The sequence below is a fragment of the Sturnira hondurensis genome, unplaced genomic scaffold (genome assembly GCF_014824575.4).
Source record: "Sturnira hondurensis isolate 20B ecotype Veracruz unplaced genomic scaffold, ASM1482457v3 Scaffold0009733, whole genome shotgun sequence".
NCBI lineage: Eukaryota > Metazoa > Chordata > Mammalia > Chiroptera > Phyllostomidae > Sturnira > Sturnira hondurensis.
In genome coordinates this window covers 1,996,996-2,016,715 of record NW_028082364.1, presented here as the reverse complement: position 1 = coordinate 2,016,715, position 19,720 = coordinate 1,996,996, and the positions used below count along the sequence as shown (strand labels likewise).

The following is a 19,720-nucleotide window of genomic DNA, read 5'->3' as shown; positions in this document are numbered from 1 at the left end:
TCTGATGGCAGGAGCAAGCTTGAAGGGGATTCCCTTGGCCACAAAGATAAATACAACGGGATGAAATACAAACACACGAGAGTTGAGTTCAGGATACTTAAAACTCACTAGTTACTTTCAGAGGTTGCTGGGACATGAACCCATCATTCTGAAAATTGCTAAAATAACAAAACATAAAATGTTTCTCAAGGTTAGGTACAAATGAAGGCAATAAAAGTGGGGATTTTCAAGAAAATGCCCACAGAAAATGAATGGTATTGCTAGAGACTAAACCACGAAGGAACATTTACGTTCAGCAGTCTGGCTTAAAGAAATCTAGTTGGTTCAATCAGCAAGCGCTTACTGGCAAACGCAGACCCACCTAAAACCAAACCTAGTCTTCCTGGTAAATGTGCTACAAACCCCCAAATCTGAGAATGAGCCGGCTTCTCCTACAGCTTTCTCTACTATTGATACTAATTACTAGTAGGGCCACTACTACGAACACAGGGAAAATGATTGTTTTCCTTTTTGGTCTTAGAAAAACCTTAAATCCACGGCCATGTGAGCCTGGCCAGTGTCGCCGGGCAAAGGAAAGTCAGTCCTGAAAAAAGCGCTTCCTAAGGCACGTTTGGTTTCCCACTCACCACCACACTTGCTCTGGCTGATGTCTAACAACTAGTGCTGTGAGTGACCTGAGGAACAGCAAAATCTTAAGTTTCTGCTGAAAAAAAAAAAAAAAAAAAAGGCCTGCCTGGAACTTTACCCAAAGATGGATCTGATTAGCTTGGTTTGAGGAGCACACACAGGACAGCCATGAAGGCCAACTGCTTTCCTTCACAATGAATGCAGAGGAGTCCTCCAGGTCCCCGCTGCCTGCAAGTGCCCCTCAGCTATCCCGAGGGGAGGTGTCACTTCTCCACAAAGCAGTGGAGAAATGTCCCACCTACGCTCTGGTTACAAGGTTACACTGCAAGGACACTTCTGGACCCCCAGGGCGAGGACAATCACCTGCCACACCCCAACACTGCACACTGGGGACGCCACCCCGGACAGGAGGGACTCGGCTCGAACGTAGTTTTCTCTGTGGCTCGGATGCGGGTACCGTATCCATGTGTGGGCTGGTTCAGGCTTTGGCTTGGAATTGCCCCATCAATTTAAAGGAGATGATCTTTTAAACTTGAAGAAAAGAAACGGCTTTTAAAACAACAGGGCGCTCTGTGGGCGCCTCACAGATAAACCGCAAGGCCTGCAGACCCTGCCGACAGGTGCTTGGAGTCGCACCGCCTGTCCACAGTGCGCCCTCCTCACCCACGGAAAAGACAAACGGGCCCAGAAGGGAGAGAAAATGAGCCAACTGTGTGTGATGACAGAATTCTTCAGACTTCAGTCTGCATTTCCCAAAGAACCAAGAAAGGGCATCTGAAGCCACCATTGTGAAGACAGAAGTCTCTCACCTAACGGTCAAACAGAAAGGAGTAAGGGGAAACTTCCAAGGAATCAAACGGAAGACCTAAAAATGAATGGGAATAAGACAGGCGACTGAAATCATCCCCCCAAATTGCCCGGAATTGGAGGACCAGACTCTCCGAACACATTATAAAATATCAGAATGCCTGCAATAAAACAATCTTAACCGGCACTATTAAAAAAGAACTAAAACCCCACCCTAGTCATACGCAAAGTACATGAAAGTGGCGCAAGACTAGGGTAAAACAGGCACGACTGACAAACGCTAAGATTCAACCTACAAGGTATCATTGAATTTTGTCAAAAACCAACACATTTCTCATATACAAAGACTCAAGAAATACTTCTGCCCGTGTTATTAGGAAACTACTGGAGAACATTCAGGAGTCCAATTCCCAGCCATCGTGCCATGGAATCGAGGCCAACAGACAAGGGGGCAGCCCCTGAAGGCCCTTGGGTAACCACAGGACAATGAACTTTCCTCCCAGGGTTCTGCACTGCTGCTGCTGTTTAGGGGAAGGGGAGGGAGTCTGGGAGGGCACCTGAGCAAGTCGGCCTGTGTGAGGAAGGACGCTGCAGGCTGTTGGAACGCGCCACATGTTCCTCGGGGCGAGAAAGGGCTGGGATCATGGAGAGAGAAGTCACTGGGCAACACATCAGCTTGGCTGTCATTAACTCTCATCGTCAGGAGGTGAGAAGGGGTAATCGCTGAATCCGCACAATGAAAAGCAGCCCCGTTATCGGTGGGCGGCACAGCTGTCTTGTGAAGGTACAGCGGGGACCGTGCTCACAGGACTTTTAGGGGGCTGACACTTCTCACCATGTACGTTTACTTCCGACAAAGTATAAAGAGAAATAATAAAGAGAGAACCAGTGCTACTTTATTAAAATACTGAGTTTATTTCACATGTATATTTCTGTCTCCCCACCATTTCCATCTGTCTGACCACCGCTACTACTATGTCCTATCATAACATTCCATACATACTTAAAACCAAGCGAAGGGTGGAGTTCCATCTTCAAAAACTAAACAGGCATTTTGGACAACACATTCTTGGCAATGGAACCTGGACAACATTTATCAGACACGGTAGGGAAAGTTCTCACTCTGCGTTATAAAAAGGACAGCCAGATATCAACTGTTACAGAAATGAAATAAGACGGAAAATTTTAACAAACTGTTTAAACTATTTCCTTAAAGAGACTTCCTCCACTGCCAGAGATCTTGAATAGCCTGGAAAAGAGAGAGAAATGTGGTTAAAGAACCGCAGCACTTGAGACAACCAATAAATTAAACCACGTCTCTCTGTACGGTTCGACACATCTAGTTTTCATTCTACCACCGAAAAGGCTCACTCCACGTAACAAGAATTTCCATTCTGACATTCAATCGCGTGACTCGTGGCGGAGTCCATCACAGCAACAGTCAGCAGCCCAGACCCCTTCACGTAAGAAGATCCAGAGCAAAGGGCCGAGACCAGCGGGCCGGTGCCGCCTCAACACTGCGCCGGTGTGGTGAACCCCGACATGAGGCACAGTCCCCCACACTCACCCCAAAGCACGCACAGGGCCATGGGACACATACTGCAAGTTGTTTGTCTGAAATTACATCTTTTCCCTTAATCTTGGTATTTCCCTAAGGATGTGGACAGCAACAGTTTGTTGTTTTACAGAACTTGCTTATAAAACTCCCCTGTATTGTTTCTTTATACCATAACTCAGTTCTTCAACGTGAAGATGACGCACAAGGCGGGGCACACGCAGGCTCATGGCTGTGAACGTGCCCAACAGCCCGTTCTTGTCTTCTTCTGGATCCATTACTGCACTACTGTCCACAGAACAGAACTCAAACCTACTTTTGCCCCACCCTGTACTTGTTCTCACGCTGTATGTTAACCACCAGGTAAAACCCTAATTCTTTAGGTGATAAAAATCCATCTTTTTTTGAGAAACACACTGAATCCTCAGGTGGCACATGCAGCATTATCTACTTGCAGTCCGCATTTCTCGTTCTACTCATCAAGAATGTTCTCTCTGAAGACACTAGACTGTGTTTTCGCCAAGAACTCTTTCCAGAACCCGGCGAGTCCTTCCAAAGTGCCGGGGTGCCTTCGGAGTGCCTTCAATGCGCATGCTCATCTTAACGATGCCGAGGAGAACGACGTCAGGAGCCTGGGAGCCGAAGGAAACGGCTGACACCGCCGGACCAGCCTCGGAGAGCACGGGCGGGCAGCGACCAGGGCCCCCAGAGCCGTTCACGCCTCACTTCTGAGCGACGCCACGTGCACCTTTACACACCCACCCGCTCGTACTGGTACTCTCTCCACAAAAAAACTGTCATTTTTCCCAACTCTTAATTCAAGAATTCATACAAAAAATTTGCTGTTTCTCAAGTCCATCTGGAAGGGATTTTACTAGCCAAATCCCCATAAGCAACACATTTGCACAAGAAAAACTGCACAAGCAATGGGAAAATTTTTACAGTGATTACTTGCATCTGTAGCTATGCCATAAAAACGTGAGGCATTTAGTTTTGATAATCTCTGTAGTAGTAAATTGAGCTATTACATTTTTTACTATTGCAGAAATCTCATCCTGGCACTTAAAAAAATGTACTTTCAGTTCTGGAGTCAGAAAAGACTTCTGTTAGCACTGAGCCCAGTGGCTTTTCGGCTGGAAGACCGACGTCAGCCTGGATGGAGGGCCTCGAGACCCCGCCACTTTCATCTTCACCTGAATTTTTCTTGGTCAAAACCCCACGTGGCCACTTCTTCGGCACAAGCTGAAGGAATCCTGTGCTGCTCCAGCTCGTGCCTGCCTGTCAGCACATGCTGGGTTCTATCGGACGCCCCACCGTGGTCAGCACTGAACTAACCGCTGTGCACTGCAGTCTCAGAATGTCTAGTAACTGTCAATCACTCAGAAAAAGACACAGAATTTACAATTGCATTTTGGGGTACACACACACCAACTACCAAGATTCGAAAAGGGTGAATGTGACCCTCTCATGGCCACCCAGTCTGGTCCAAGCTGAACTCAGAAGCTAGAAGCTGAGAGACTCCGGGCCCCTGACAAAGCACAGGGTATGTCTGGTATATTCACGATGCCCGGCAACCCTGTGTCAACTGCTTGTGTATTTTCCTTTATAATCTCTCAGTAACTGTAAATAAGACAGTCAAAATTAATGCATAAATTTTCTTTTGACAACATGCCTTCAGGTATAAGAAACAAAATCTAAGAACTGACTCAAGCTGAAATATTGAGCATTACAATTTGCTTCTCATTTCCAGACTTGACACAGCAGGCTCATTTCAGCCAATGTGCTTCCCCTAAGATGTAAGGAGAAGACGGTCTCCCCCGCCAGCTCACAGGAAAGTGGGGACCAGGCTGCCCCAAGCAGCCGAATGGAGCAGCAAGGAAAACCACAGTTCGCTCCCTTAGCCAACACAGCACCGAAAGTCGAGTGACTTCGGTAACCAAGACATTATCTACCAACTATGTAAAAGCCGGAGAAAACATACTAAAAAAGTTACCTTCTCAATTCTCTTCCAACGAAACTCTTTATTAGTGTTTCTATATATTTTATCTGAAGTAGTGTCTATGGGTAGGCACCTTTTAAAAGAGGCCAACACTTAACAAGAGACTAAAAGATTCACAACAAATCACAATAAAAAAACTGACTTAGGTCATGTCTTGAGAAGACTCAAGTTACCTCCTGGTCAGTCATCCGGAAGCAATTCTTCACATAATTGATGAACTTGGCTTCCACTTTGGGAAGTGAGCCGCCCTATTAAAACAAAAGCAGTATGAAGCGTAAGTACTTAGCCACCACTTGTGAGTTATTACGAAGCTCTCCTATTTGCATGCTGTCACCTGTCCCTTCAAGTCGTTAAAAGCACCGAATACACCTTTTTCAGGCCCGGAAGACCTACTGAGCAACCAGCAGCCCCAGTTCATTCACGGCGCCCCCGCCCCGTCTGGCTCACCTGTTTCGAATCCCTCCCGGCCTCTGTAAATACAAAGTGTAAGCCACGCTTGCGATTCTTCAGGCACTCAAGTGTCAACGTGACTGCCCGCTACACTATCTCGTCAGTTGGTTTCTTCACCCCCCCGCATCCACCCAGAATCAAGTATAAAATAAATGCACACCCCGAGTACCACACAAACCCGTGACCAAAACCATTGAAAGACCACTTTAATGCATACATTAAGAACCTATGTCCAGCACACAATGAACCTCAGAGTTCATTCAGGAGAATATGAATGAAGGAAGATAACTAACGTTACTACAGTTCACTAACCTCTAACTAAAGCCTTCAGTTATGGGCACGAGGAAGAAACCAGTGACAGCACTAACACCAGAGCATCACAACCTCGGAATGTTTATCACTGCTTTAGAGCCACTTAAAATACCGTGTATATCCCGCTTGTTTCCTACTTTGGTGACTGAACTTTGGCTTTCCTTTTACCTTGAACCTTGCTATGCATTTTCGAAAGCCAAGAAGGCTCCTGAGTGCCCAAGGGACCATGAAATAGGCTAGGGATCAGGTATAGCACCTGACACTTAAATGCCTCCATCACCTGGAAAATAAACCTCGCTACAATTTCCAAGTTTAAATTATTGTCACATACATTCTGATTTGAGACATTCAAATATTTATTGAGCAGCTAGGGAGATACAAAGGTGTTTAAAACATGGTCAAAAAAGTAAGGCAATGAACAGCAGAAAGAAAAATTCACGGAAACCGCTGGGTCAGAGGAAAAGCGCTGTGGGAGGGTGGGCATGGGGGTGGGCGTGGGCGTGCACCCAGCCTGGAGGGGCAGGCTGAGTGGCCAATCAGGGAAGGGGACTGGGATTAAAACAGAAGCCGCCAGTCTGGGTTGCTGATGGTACTCAGTATGGACTACATTTCTCTCTCCTTTTCCTCTTTCCCCATCTTTGGGCTTAATTTACCAGTAGTGCCCAGGATTGTTCATGTGCCTGCAATTAAACCAAGGAGATAGGACCAAATTAAAACACGGGGGAGGGGTATCTAAAAGGTCATTTTAGCACTGTATGCAAGGGCTAAAAACAAAGCAGCCGCACGAGGAAGGCCTGCAGTAGCACAAAAGCAAAATCGAGAGACACATTCTGGTTCTAAAATGTCGTTTCTCCAGTGGGCTCACCACTGCACGAGGAAAGCAAGCCCACTGAAGCCAGGAAGAGCCCGGGGAGCACAGAACACACGGGGACGTGATCAACTCTTCCTCTCCCCCGCCCTTACTCTCAGTAACTGGGACCTAAAAGCAGTATTATCCACAGAATCAAAGCTTCTCTGAAGCATGTTAGGATATTTGAATCAATTACTCAGTAACCTCCACACCAAGTTCCCTGAAGTCAGTTTAGCTCCCCCGTCCAGGAAGTGGCAGAGGGCGCTAATCCTCATCTCATGTTCCCACCATTTAAGACAAAAGGAGACTCAACAGAAGCCTGTTATAATCACTCAAAAATTCAAGATACAGCCAAACGTATTACCTGGTGACACCGTGGCATAAAAGGTAAACAGAAGTGATTCAATTGCTGGAAAAAGTCTGACTAGTTAATCCCAAGAATTTTTTTTCACTACCAAGCAGCCAAAGCCTGGACTTTTCCAGCTGTTTCAATTTTTTAAGACTCATACGCCCTCTACTGGCTCCGTGGCACCTTACAACCAGGAGACTAGGCGAAGAGGGGTTCCCTCATTCATCTTACTTTAACCTCTAAGGTCAAGACCACATTTTACAACCAACCTACTTGTATTTCTTTTACAATGGAAAATAAAACACAGGTAACTTCAAACATGAAAAAAAAATGCCACCAGAGATTATAAACAAATGTAAATAACTAGTAATCCATTCCTGGAGACATTTCTCCCCCGCAAAGGGGCAGGTACCCTGAGGATTGAACATGAGGGACGGTGGCGTTCCAAATCCGCGAGAAAGGGGTCATTTGAGGGAGAGGCAAAAAACGTGGCTCATTTCTTAAAGGTCATTTTACTCACTTTTTCTATACTTGCTTGCATTTTTGCTTTAATGTCTTCTACAGAACTAGGTCCTTTAGGTGTTTTAGGAGTCTTTTCCTGTTTTTTGAAGGATTCTTGACCCTGGGAAAAAAGTTTCAAGTTCAGAGAGTTTAAAGATACAGCTCTTAATTAAATACAACCCACCCCACCTAGATGTTCTCAGTGAAGCTATTCTTACAACCCCTCCTGGTAAAAAGTAGTAAAATAACCAGAGTTGAGTTGCTGTTTGAATGATTTTTTTGTTCAAGTCATTCCAAAAAAAAAAAAAAGGAACAGCACTATCCGAGGCCTCCCTTCACATGCACCACCAGGGCGGTCCTGCGCTAAGAGGAAGCCATCACCACGACACCAGCAGGCTCTGAAGGAGAGGATGCGAACACAGCCGTGTCACGCCTGGGGCCCACCCCAGCCCTCAAATAACCTGAGCCCAGGTACTGGGGTTCTTCCAGGCTTCTTACTTGATTCTAATACGCAGGCAGGGCTGAGAAACTGCACTATGCAATCAATTTACAAGCAAGATCCCTTACAGAACTGAACTTTACACAGTAATAGAAGTATTTCTAGTTGGCTCTCTCCCCAACCAGAAAGCCAGCAACTACACACATTGTGTGAATGACAGCGACCGCCAACAAGCACGTTCTGGGCAGGACCTCAGGATTCCTTCTCTCACAGCAGGACACTGAGCTTCCCCACTAGCTCCATGCGGCCCGTTTGTCTGCTGCCACTTACTTTTGATCTTGGTGTTGATGGTTTTGAGTCTTTCCCATTCTGGTTTGATTTCTGTGCATTTTTGGCTGGAGTATCTCGTATAGACTGTAATTAAAAGTTCATCTTAACACATGCAGACACACCCGTGTACATAAAGCTACCCCAACCTTACGAAAAGCAGCTGTCAGGCTAAGATGGAAACAATCATTTCGACTGAAAGCTGCAAAGGGCCAACAAAGAGGGAAAAAGCAGTCTGACAGTAAGCCCCTCCCCACTAATCCAGACGGCCCCACTCAGGACCAACTGTAAGTACAAGGCCACCCCCCCCCCGAACCAGCTCCCGTTCACTGTAAAAGGATTCAGGAGCACGAGGAAATGCCCATCACTGCCGTTAGTGGCCATTTCTGGCAACCTTGCAGCCTCAGACACCCTACTTACTTTCTTTTTTTTTTTTAATTTATTTATCTTTAGAGGGGAAGGGAAGGAGAGAAGTATCAATGTATGGTTGCCTCTTGTGAGTCCCCTGCTGGGAACTGGCCCGCAACCCAGGCATGTGCCCTGACTGGGAATCGAACTGCGATCGTGTGGTTCGCAGGCCCGCACTCAATCCACTGAGCTACACCAGCCAGGGCCCTACTTACTTTCTTTACTGGAGCTTTTTCTTCAGCCTCTTCATCCTCAAAATCATCGTCGTCATCACTGCAAATGAAACAAGTCACTATTACAAACTCTGCACTCACGCACCGAGAAGACTCCTCAGAAACTGGCTGAACCTGCACATTCAGTTCATTAAGACATTAAGAACTTCCAACTTTGGGAGGTGAAGAGAATCAAAAACCAGGATCTTGAAAAGACACACACTCATGTCCACAGTGCCACCATTCACACTGGCCAAGAGGCAGGAGCTCCCCAACCCCCATCAACGGATAAACGGCGAAGAGAACGTCAGGTACACACAGAAGACTTCTCTGAAAGGAACCCGTCACACGCCACGCACGGACGAGCTGCCAGGGCCTGGGGAAAGTCAGAAGGGAAAGTGTGCAAGGGGCGTGTTTTCCTGTCACTGAGTGGCGTGTCCGAGATCTGTAAACCGTGCGAACGTGGTTAACGCTCCTGAACTACACACTTAAAATGGTCATGTTCTTTACAAGTGAAATAATAACACAAATTCTCTGAAGATGAAGTGACTGAATACAAAAATTAGGGAGTAATACAAGAATAGCCCTGGCTGGTGTGGCTCAGTGGATGGAGCCCTGGCCTGTGAACCAAAGGGTCCCTGGTTCAATTCCCAATCAGGGCACATGCCTGGGTTGCAGGCCAGATCACCTATTTGGGGGCATGCAAGAAGCAACCACACACTGACATTTCTCTCCCTCTTTCTCCAAAAATAAGTAAAATCTTTAAAAAGAAAAAAAATACAAGAACCAACTTTCACCTACAACTATAAACCTACTTCTGCCCCACGCTGTGTTTACGGTGACTTTTCAGAGTGGCGAGACCGTTCAGAGGGGCGAGACCGTTCAGAGGGGCGAGACCGTTCAGAGTGGCGAGACCGTTCAGAGGGGCGAGACTGTTCGGAGGGGCGAGACTGTTCGGAGGGGCGAGACCGTTCAGAGCGGCGAGACCGTTCAGAGGGGCAAGGTCGAACGAATGGTGCTGGGACAGCTTGGCAGCTACATGCAGAGGAATGAAGTTGGACCAAAGAGCTTCGTGCAAACACTAAAACTGTACACAGCCTTTAGACCCGGCGATAGCAGCTTAGGTAGGATACCAACTGCGTGACCAGCGAAAGACACTGGACTTCAAGAAGGAACCCGAAAGGACACCATCAAGAGAGAGGAAAGACAACCCACGAATGGGAGAAACTACTTGCAGTTCTTATCTGAAAACGGATGTTTCCAAAGAACGTGAGTATTCTCCCAGTTCAATAATGTAACACACAGAGACTAGAACGGGCACGCGCCATAGCACTGACCACCTTAAACGCTGCGTCAGGTGGAAGGAGCCAGTCACGAACACGTGTTACAGGACCCCACAGATACGAACCACCCAGAGTGGGCAAAGCCCACAAACCCCAGCACCAGAGAAGCCCACAGCAGTCGGCCTTAGCCAGTGGCGACACTGGCCAACACGGTTCTTCCCACACCACTCAGCCTAGTAAAATGGGAGCAATTGCACTGATGTGGAACCGCAGGGCCACCCACTTCCCAGAGTGAGGTGCGATCTGCAGTTTCACTACCAAGCACCCGGTACACGTAAAGCCGCACGTGGGTGACGACCACAGTAATGTTCGTCCATTTCGGCCTTTAGAGCCCAATCCTACACAGGCCTTCATACTAAAAACAAGACAACAATTTCTATAAAACTACTATCATAAAATCAGCTTAATTAAAACACCCCCTAATAAAATAGGAAAAAGGGTGTTTATGGAGGACCACATGTTATATTTTTTAAAAAGACTTCTTTTTTTAATGGAGGGGAAGGGAGGGAGAAAGGGGGAGAGAAAAACATCAGTGTGAGGGAAACTGACCACGCTCCGACCCCACTGGGGACCGAGCCTGCAACCTGGGCCTGCGTCCCAACCGGGAGTCCGCCCTTTGCTTTGCAGGACGACGGCCCACCCACTGAGCTCCAGCCGTCAGCCAGGGCAACATTCTAACTCTGAACGCTCTAAATGGTCTTCAGGTTTCCTCGCTTTCGTCAGTAGCAGACAACTACTCCGACAACTGTACCTGCCCATCCCCAAACGGAACCCCTCCGCTCCCCTTCCATCTCGTGGGTTCCGAGCTTCTTGGGGACTGTGGCGTGTAACCCCCACACGACTATTTCGAGTAACAAGCTTGGAGGCACCTCTCCGTTCGTTCACTGCCACCTGACGAGGGGCGTTTTTCAGCTCCAGGACTTGCTATCCTCAAGGCATCCACTAACCGTCCCTCCCCGTGCCTACCTCTGCCTGCGCTTTCTTCTGACCTGAACACTGACTCCAACCTCAACATCTACACTTATCATCCTCCCTCACCAACCCAGACACTTCAGAAGACATCACCATCTTGTTCTCATGTTCCAATTACCTTGTATTGCGCAGTGCGGTTATATCAGAAACCACCCCCATTTTAAAGGAAATCTCCCAAAGCCCAAGCAGAACCAGGATACCAGTTAGGTCCTACTCTCTAAAGCAAGGGCACCCAGCCTTTTGGCGTCTCTGGGCCACAGGCTATGGTTAAAGTCCTCACATAACCTCACTTACGCAGAGGCCCTTTCAATAGCCTTTTAAAATTGCCAAGCAGGTCCCGAGTTTGTGATCGACAGTATAGACAATCTACATATCTAAGCCACAAAGCATCACAGGATCATTTATTTATAAAGGAAGTCAACCCAAACGAGCGGGACGTCTGACACTGCGGTTGAGCACCAACGCACCAGCACCTGATTTAACAGAAGTGATTGCGATTCTCAGTGAGTTCCTCAAAGGGGCTCGTCAGATACTCTGCTTCTAACTTGAGCTCCCAACTCAGGCCATGTCCTGACTGGGCATCGAACCAGTGACCCTTTGGTTTGCAGGCCGGCATTCAATCCACTGAGCCACACCAGCCTGGGCTCTAATTTTACCCTTAATGTGTTCCATTCTTGAAAATAGTTGCTCGCAAATGTAGATGCTGCCAAACGGCAAGGACGTGAATAAAGCCTGGGAAGCAAGGGATGTTCATCTCTGGGGAGATCAGGCCTCGGACACTCCAGTAAAGAGATACAGTCAACTTTTCCTTTAAGTTGAAAGTCAAAATGCAGCTTTACACATTCCATTTGAAAATTGGCAAGTAACATTTATGTCAACTGAAAATGGAGCTGCAAGTGTAGCAAAGTATTATTTTCCCAGAAATCTCGAGATGTTTTCAAATTCTTTTATCAAATAGAAAAGCAAGGCTGTTGTTCACAGGACCGTGTTGAGCCAACCTGCGGAAACGCATCAAGTTGCCTGCCTTCACCTGGGCTTGCCATGCACTCCAGTTTCAACTGGAATGCGGTTACGGCTTGAAACAGTATTAAGTTGGTTTTCGCCCTCAAGATGCATGTTTAACTTATTTAAATGAGTAGTTAAATCCACTAAAGATGCTAAATCTGTAAGCCAGTTTCATCACCAAGTTCTAGCACAAACTGATTTTTTGATAACATAAACAACTTGATAACGTTGCAAGATCTTTTCCACATTTGGCCTCTACTTAGCCATCTTACTTCCGAAAAGTAATTGATGTCACCATAGTCAGCATTAATACTTTTAAGGAATTCCTGGAACTGGGGATGATTCAGTCTTGGTGATGATTTGCATGACGTTACCCATTTTAAAGCTTTTGTGCATTATTTTCTCGTTGCACTGGGCAATGACACTTCATCAAATACGAGTCCTGGACGGCAGCAGCAACGTCTCGTATTCATTTTACCAGTCCCTCTCTTTTACCTACATCACCAGGGCACCACCAGTAACCGTACCGAATATGCTGACAATGGACAAAGAAATCACTTCTACGCATTTCTTTACTGCTCCGTATAAACCTTTATGTGTCTTTTAATGGCACTAAAGAAGCCACTTCCTCAGTGACAGCAGATTCATCAATACCCCCAATAAAAATGGCAAGCTGAGCGGTATCATCCACTGCCAAAGCATAGAATTTAAAACGGGCACCTTCACTCTCCAAATTTCTTTCAACGGATTTTCCAATTTCTTCAATTCGCCTGGCTATAGTCTAGTGAGACAAACTGACTTTAGAAACACCCCCTTTCTCAGGGCCAATTACATACGCTGTGTTCCCACACACTGCTTATGAAACTCACCACCAACAAACTGTTTGACTTTCTGGCTATCCAGTATGCTACCACACAACTCACTTTACTACAGCACCCGCCCAGGTTGTAAGTTTTGGAAAATTTTTTTGTTAAGACAGACTTTTTTCAGTTATTTTGTCTTTACAACACAATCCTTCATCTGCATTGAATCTGACACTACGTTTTTGCATACAATGCCTCTTCAAATTTGTCTTCAAAAACTTGCACAAAACGCCTACAAATTAAGCAGAGTGCCTTACTATGTTCCCTGACAAATAAGCAGTCCTCTGTCCACTTTTCATTGAACAATCTTCCTTCCTAATTTTTCTTTTGGGGGGGTTTTTCTTGACACAGTACAGAAGCCACACTGGGATTAGAAAAATAGTAATAGGCCCTGGCCGGTGTAGCTCAGTGGATTGAGCGCAGGCCTGCGAACCACACAATCGTGGTTCGATTCCCAGTCAGGGCACATGCCTGGGTTGCAGGCCAGTTCCCGGCAGGGGACTCATGAGAAACAACCACACATTGATATTTCTCTCCTCTCCTTCTCTTCCCCTCTAAAGATAAATAAATTAAAAAAAGAAAAAGAAAAATAGTAATAGATCAGGGACTCTGCTCACTTTTATTATAAAAATTAACTGACAGAAAAGCAGAAGGCAAGGTTGCGGGCTGACTGTGAATAACGGCAGGTGAGGCGTAGAAGGACCCTCAATAATCACACAAAGGTGCTTGCCTGACTTCTAAATAACATGCAACACCTAATGTTGCGATGGTAGGCTGAAATATTACTGATAATTGCCGCCTCTCTAAGTCACCTCGAGCACATGTGACAGCTGACAGTGTCAATTCTACTTGTCTACTTTGGAAGCCGCCCAGGCGGTACAATGGAAGCCACACATGCATACAAACAGCGAGTGCACACGTACACTTATTTGACGTGCATTGCGACACAGAGTCACAAAATACTTCAATGTTTTTGAAGTAAATTTGCAATGTTGTGTTGGGCCGCATGCTGCCTGCAGGCCACACAGCCCCGGTTCTAAAGCCTTCCTGGGAAACGTCGCCAAAATCTCAGTGACATTTGTGCTACTGGACATTCACTTGTAAACCCACCCAAAGCTATCCTGGCCGTCTCCGAAGACTGCACAAGCCGAAGCGCAGTTCAACCCCACACGTCAGATTCTTCATTCCTGCCCCACACCCATTTCCTATGCCCCTTTTGGTGGGCGGTTTTCATTTTTACCAATGGCAAATATCCTAGTAATGATCAAATAGCCATTATATGGGTTTGTAAGTTTGACCCCAGGTAAGCGTTAAACTCTTTCACCCTCTCCCCATTTTCTGCCGGTACCATTGTGCTTTAAGGGCTTAAAACCACCACCAGCTTGGCCCGTCAAGGCGGTAACTGAAAAACCCCCTTCCACGGGTGCCACTGTTAACATGTTCGCTGAGTCTTTCTTCGAGTCTATGTAAATGCTTTCTGTTCTTAAAGATTTTATTTATTTATTGATCTTTAGAGGGGAAGGGGAGAGGGAGAGAAACATCAATGTATGGTTGCCTCTCGTGAGTCCCCTGCTGGGAACTGGCCCGCAACCCAGGCATGTGCCCTGACTGGGAATCGAACCTCGATCGTGTGGTTCGCAGGCCCGTGCTCAATCCACTGAGCCACACCAGCCAGGGCTATGTAAATGTTTTCAATAAATAAATAAATAAATACACATGGATCAACCTGGGAACACAGGGAGGAAGCTGACAGACAATTACAAGGTCAAAGTTACCGATGCAGCTGCACATGGGGAAGATCGGTTGTGAGTAGTGTATCACTCCACAGTGGGCATGCAACTATTTCCCACAGCCTGACTTAGGTCAATAAACACACCAAATCTTGTTTCCAACCAAACTTTAAATTCTCCATGAAAATCCTATTCTTTTCAAAAACCTCATTTTTCTTAGTATGGACCAGAGACCCACGGGCCAAAATCTCTTCTTTTCAGGGCGCTGGAGAGATCCGCAGGCGACATTACAAAACACACGTACCCACAGCTACTCAGATTCTCTTTCCACCCACCCCACTAATTACCACCTGCTCAGCACAAAGCAGGCCAGGCTCATTACTGTGCAGGGATGTGTCCCCTGCAGCCTTCTTCAGGAAGAAGGCACCTCCTCAGACACATCTGGGAAATCCTTCTGAGAGTCTGCAGGGCAGCGCCGCACTTGAAGGGCTCACAGTTCCAACAACACCCTTGAACTCGGCGCATTTACCCCAAACTGACAACCACTGACCAGTACCCTTCACTGCTCACTGCCACAGGAATATTTTGGTAAATAATTTTCTTAATACCTACCCTTACAACCGTGTCAAGTTTCTAAGCGCATACTTACTCTTCATCATCGTCGTCGTCCTCATCGTCATCTTCATCATCTTCATCAGCAGCAAGTTTTACTTTTTTCTTTAAAAAAGGAAAACCAGAACAAGGACAAACAACAAAACAACCCATGAGCAAGTGCTGATCCCAGTCACCAAACCGAAGGCCCGAATAAGGTGCCCGGAGTCAACCATGCCTGTACCTGTGGGACCTTGCTGCCGCCTCCAGGGGCGGAGCGCTTCCCGGACATACTCAGGAGCTTCACGTCCTCCTCCTCCTCGTCTTCGGACTCCGCATCTTCCTCCACAGCTAAAATGGAATTCTGTTAGCCACTACCAAAGCTCAACGGGAAGCCAATACCCAGGAAAAAAGGTACTAATATATGCTGAGTATTTAAAAACAGATTCTACTAAAAAAGGAAAAAATATAGCAAACAACATAAATTTTTAAAAAAGGAATTGTGAGGTCCAGCCCTCATTATTAGATTTTAAATGCAAAATGCCAGTCTTTTCTAGCTATAAATCAGTCAGTCCCATTGGAACCTACTATAAAAAATAGTTTGGTAGGAACAAAAGAACCACATAAAAGTTAACAGTGTAACAAATAAAATACATACCTACTAAGTGCTGTCCACTAATGTGCACGGGCCCTGAACCACACTTCAACCGCAAGACCACAGGTGGTGTTATTTCAAAGCCCCCAAGGGAAACCTAAAAAGGTCAAGTTGAATGTTTGGTATGAAACCTGCTTACAAACGTTTCCATTAACAGGATGACAGGCTAATCCACAATCCAAATACACCAATGAACCTGTTTTTCCACGCTACATACAAGTGGCAACTACCATGTTCGAGAGTTCACCATCACAGCAACCGATGATGCAGCGGTGACTACAAGAACCAAGCCAAATGCCCCCCAAACCAAATCCCCCCCTCCCTGGTGTGACCCAAATGACACCTACCCCAATGCCACAGGATTAGACCTTGACCTCCAATCCCCAGTGTAAAGTGCCCTTACCGTTGGCTGCACGGACATTTTCAAAGTTGCCAGCGTTACTTTAATCGGACTGCCTTCGTAATTCATTGCCTCTGCTTCCACAATGTGCAACTCGTCCTTCGCACCAGCCCCTAAACTGACCTGTGAACAGGAAAACAGTACCCCAACTCAAGTTTCTGCTATTTTGCAGCCCCACCAAAAGTTCTTATGTTAAAAAAATGACAAGCTTTTCATCACTGATAGAAAACTAATTTGTGTACAGGGTGGTCTTTGAGTTTTATGGGACCCTGACAATCCGTTTATCACATTCAGTAAATGTGAACAAGTGCACAAGAAATGCAGCTTATGACACAGTTGTCCGGGCCACCAACTATCACCCACACTATGGACCACCTGACACGTACCGACCGTGTTGAGCAGTGGGCTGTACGACGATCTCTGTAGGGAACAAAGGCCTGCCACTGCCGTGAGGGACTTTAGAAGGCAAAGCACGTAAGTCCGGAAAGTTGGACAGCAGCATGACCGGACTCATTGCGACTACTGAAGCGGGGGTAAAGATGTCGGGCTTTGTGCCACAGGTATAGGACATCAGGTAGAGACCACAGTTACAAAACACAACTGCAAAAACTAGTATTAAAGCCCAATGCAGTAAATAGGAACTAAGGCTGAAATCAGGAAGGGGACTTCATTTGGAAAAGTGTAAGTACCGTTCGTAAAGATAACTGGTGCTCGTTTTCATCGTTATCCACCTTAAAGTGATAGTCTTTGTCGGCTTTGAGTTCACAGCCTGTAAACGAAGGGAAAAAGCAACGGTCACAGGAGAAAAAAAATAACACCTAAACTTCAGTATGGGTAACCAAGAGGTAACATTTAACTTGTGAACTAATTTCCACTGTCCCACCAGCAGGCCTCTCTTCCTAAATTTCTTCCACACCAATGTCTGGAACAATCAGGTAACGGGTCCACAGGCCCCAAGTCCCACTTTCCCATTAGACAACTCCACTCTTAACCACATCGCTATCACCGTTCTCCGAAAGGAACAGGTAAGATTTAGTGCATGAAACAAAACAAGTATCTGAAACCAAACCTAATGTGCCACGTTAATATTTTAAAAAGCTGAATTATCTACCCAAACTCCCAAGAGAAGTATTAGAAAGGAGAACGATTACACCAACACCTACACGAACAGCTTGTATTTACAACAGAAAAACCGCAAACGTAGAACTAAAACTTGTTACTGGGCCACATTTCAACTCTGAACAGAATGGTGCACATTAAATTATGTTCAGAAATTATGTTTAAAGCAAGAATGTCTTCTATAGAATAGTTCCAAAAGAAACGGTTAAGAAAAATACCAAGATACAAATTGATCAGAAACCCCACCTATTACAAATGGCTAGGAGTAAAAGCGTCAATGTGCAGCACGTATTTCCTATTCCATTTATAAGCAAGTTGTTTTAAATACCGTCAGAATAAAATTGTAATTAATTCGAATGAGTCCATTTAATTACAACCTAACAGTTCCTGGCATATAGATGCGTAAATGTTACCACTCAATTAACAAACTCAGCATGGTATACAAAACAAAATAAATTTGGGGCAGAATTTGTGGTTACCTAAAAGCCTAACACAAAGAAATGGCTTTAACAATTAAGTTTTTATTTAAAACCTAATCGCATCTCCCCTTAGGGTGGGAAGGTCCTGGGGTGGGGGGATCCCCACACCTTGGTACAGTATGACAACAGTTCCAGACCTCATTGACCCAAATTGAATCTCAGCACATTTCTTCTCATCTTTAAGAAAAAAAGTTGTCTGCTGGATACCACTCACAAGTAGCCCCTCCCACCCCCCAAGTCATTTATAAGGTACCAGCTCTGGAGGCATGGATCGTGGTTTTAGATCTGATGTCTATGTACCTACAAGTGCAACCTTTGTTAAGTCACGTCGGTTCTCTGAGCATCACAATCGCCATCTGCCCGGTGGACTATTTCCACCTCCCGCAGTGAGACTGATAAAAGGCTCTTCCATAAATGAGGGATGCCTTCGGAGGCGTTAAGTCCTGAACAAAGACCTTCACAACCCTGGCACTACAGGCCCAACATTTCCCGCCCAATAGCCCCAATGGAGCCCCAAGATCCCAGGCTCGGGGGTGACAACACATCTTCGAGCCCCGGATGTAGCGCCCACACCCCCTCCTTCCCCCAACCACGTGGCAACCACGTGCTCCCAGCGCTGGCGGCCTCCGCAAGCCGGGCCGCGCCTCCCCTCCCCCTGTAACCCGCCGAGGCACTGGGGCTACCTGTCCCTAGAACTCCTGAGTCCTGGAGAGCAACGCCAAGTTCTACCCATCCTCTCCTCCAGAAAGAAGGCCCATGCCTCACACCGCGCGCCCACTCGACCTCCTGCACCAACCAGAGGCCCAGCACCCAAGACCCTGGCCGAAAATCAGAAAGCAGCCTACGAATTCACAGACCCCTAAGAAAAAAAATGATACCCAGACCTCTATAGTGTGCTCCAGACAACGCCGAACCCTCAGCCAGTCGGTTCCAATTTACCTCCAATTCTGGGCCTCCGACCGCTCATGCCCCAGGCTTCAGGCCGCCCCTCCTTCCCATCCCTTCATGCCGCTAGTTTTCCCCCTCCTGATTCTCCATCCCTTAAGTTGCAGGCCCCCGGCAGCTCGCTTCCCACTCGCTTAGGTCTCCAGCCTGCCTCGCTTTCTTCCACAACCCTGGCCTCAGCCGGATTCCCGCTCCACCCCCATCCCGCGCGCCCACCCCATCTCGAAGCCACCGGGCCCTGCTCGGCCTTGCTCCAACCCCCCAGCAATTACCGAAAAGATAGTTCTGGGGCCTCAGAGGGCTCATATCCATGTCCATCGAATCTTCCATGGGGTGGTAGCACGCACTTCGGTGGGAGAGAAGGCGGACGGAGGTACACGACTTCTGTTCCGCAGAACAGACACGCAGGACGGAATCGCACCAGGGAAAGGACGCGGGCTCTCTCCGTTTATATATAGCACCTGAAAATCTCGCGATATCTCCCAAAGTCCCGTCGCGGCGCGCGTGCTCGGGAAGTCCCCCCCCTTCCCGCACGCTAGTCCTCCCGCGCAAGCGCTCTACAACCCCACTCCTTCTTTGCCCCCCACCTCCTCCAGGTACCTCGCGGGCTCCCACCGAGCACGCGCACTGCTCTGCAGGCCCCACCCCTCCGCCGCCGCGGCCGCCGGTGCGCACGCGTGATTCCCCCCGGTAGCGCGCGCCCCCTCCCCTCCCAAGGTTTCCACCTCCAGGCGCCGGGGGGCCTGTCGCCGAGAGCCTGCACAACCCACCCTGCAAAATGG

At 47.1% G+C, this 19,720-nt stretch overlaps 1 protein-coding gene across 3 annotated transcripts; it reads right to left on the bottom strand.

The window, feature by feature from the left end:
- Window positions 1–2,326: 2,326 nt before the first annotated feature.
- Window positions 2,327–19,389, bottom strand: NPM1 (nucleophosmin 1). 3 transcript variants are annotated; one of them, XM_037057760.1, is made up of 11 exons: window positions 19,211–19,389; window positions 17,085–17,164; window positions 16,399–16,518; window positions 15,999–16,092; window positions 15,585–15,691; window positions 15,399–15,466; window positions 8,840–8,897; window positions 8,220–8,303; window positions 7,470–7,571; window positions 5,116–5,236; window positions 2,327–2,683 (listed from the first exon to the last, which is right to left on the bottom strand). In XM_037057760.1, exons 1-10 carry the CDS (start codon window positions 19,266–19,268, stop codon window positions 5,153–5,155), a joined length of 855 nt encoding a protein of 284 aa, XP_036913655.1. In that variant the 5' UTR covers window positions 19,269–19,389; the 3' UTR covers window positions 2,327–2,683; window positions 5,116–5,152. The 3 variants fall into 3 exon arrangements, with proteins under 3 accessions (XP_036913655.1, XP_036913654.1, XP_036913656.1); XM_037057759.1 differs by having other exon boundaries at window positions 5,162–5,236; XM_037057761.1 differs by lacking the exons at window positions 2,327–2,683; window positions 5,116–5,236 and adding an exon at window positions 6,089–6,430.
- Window positions 19,390–19,720: the final 331 nt, after the last annotated feature.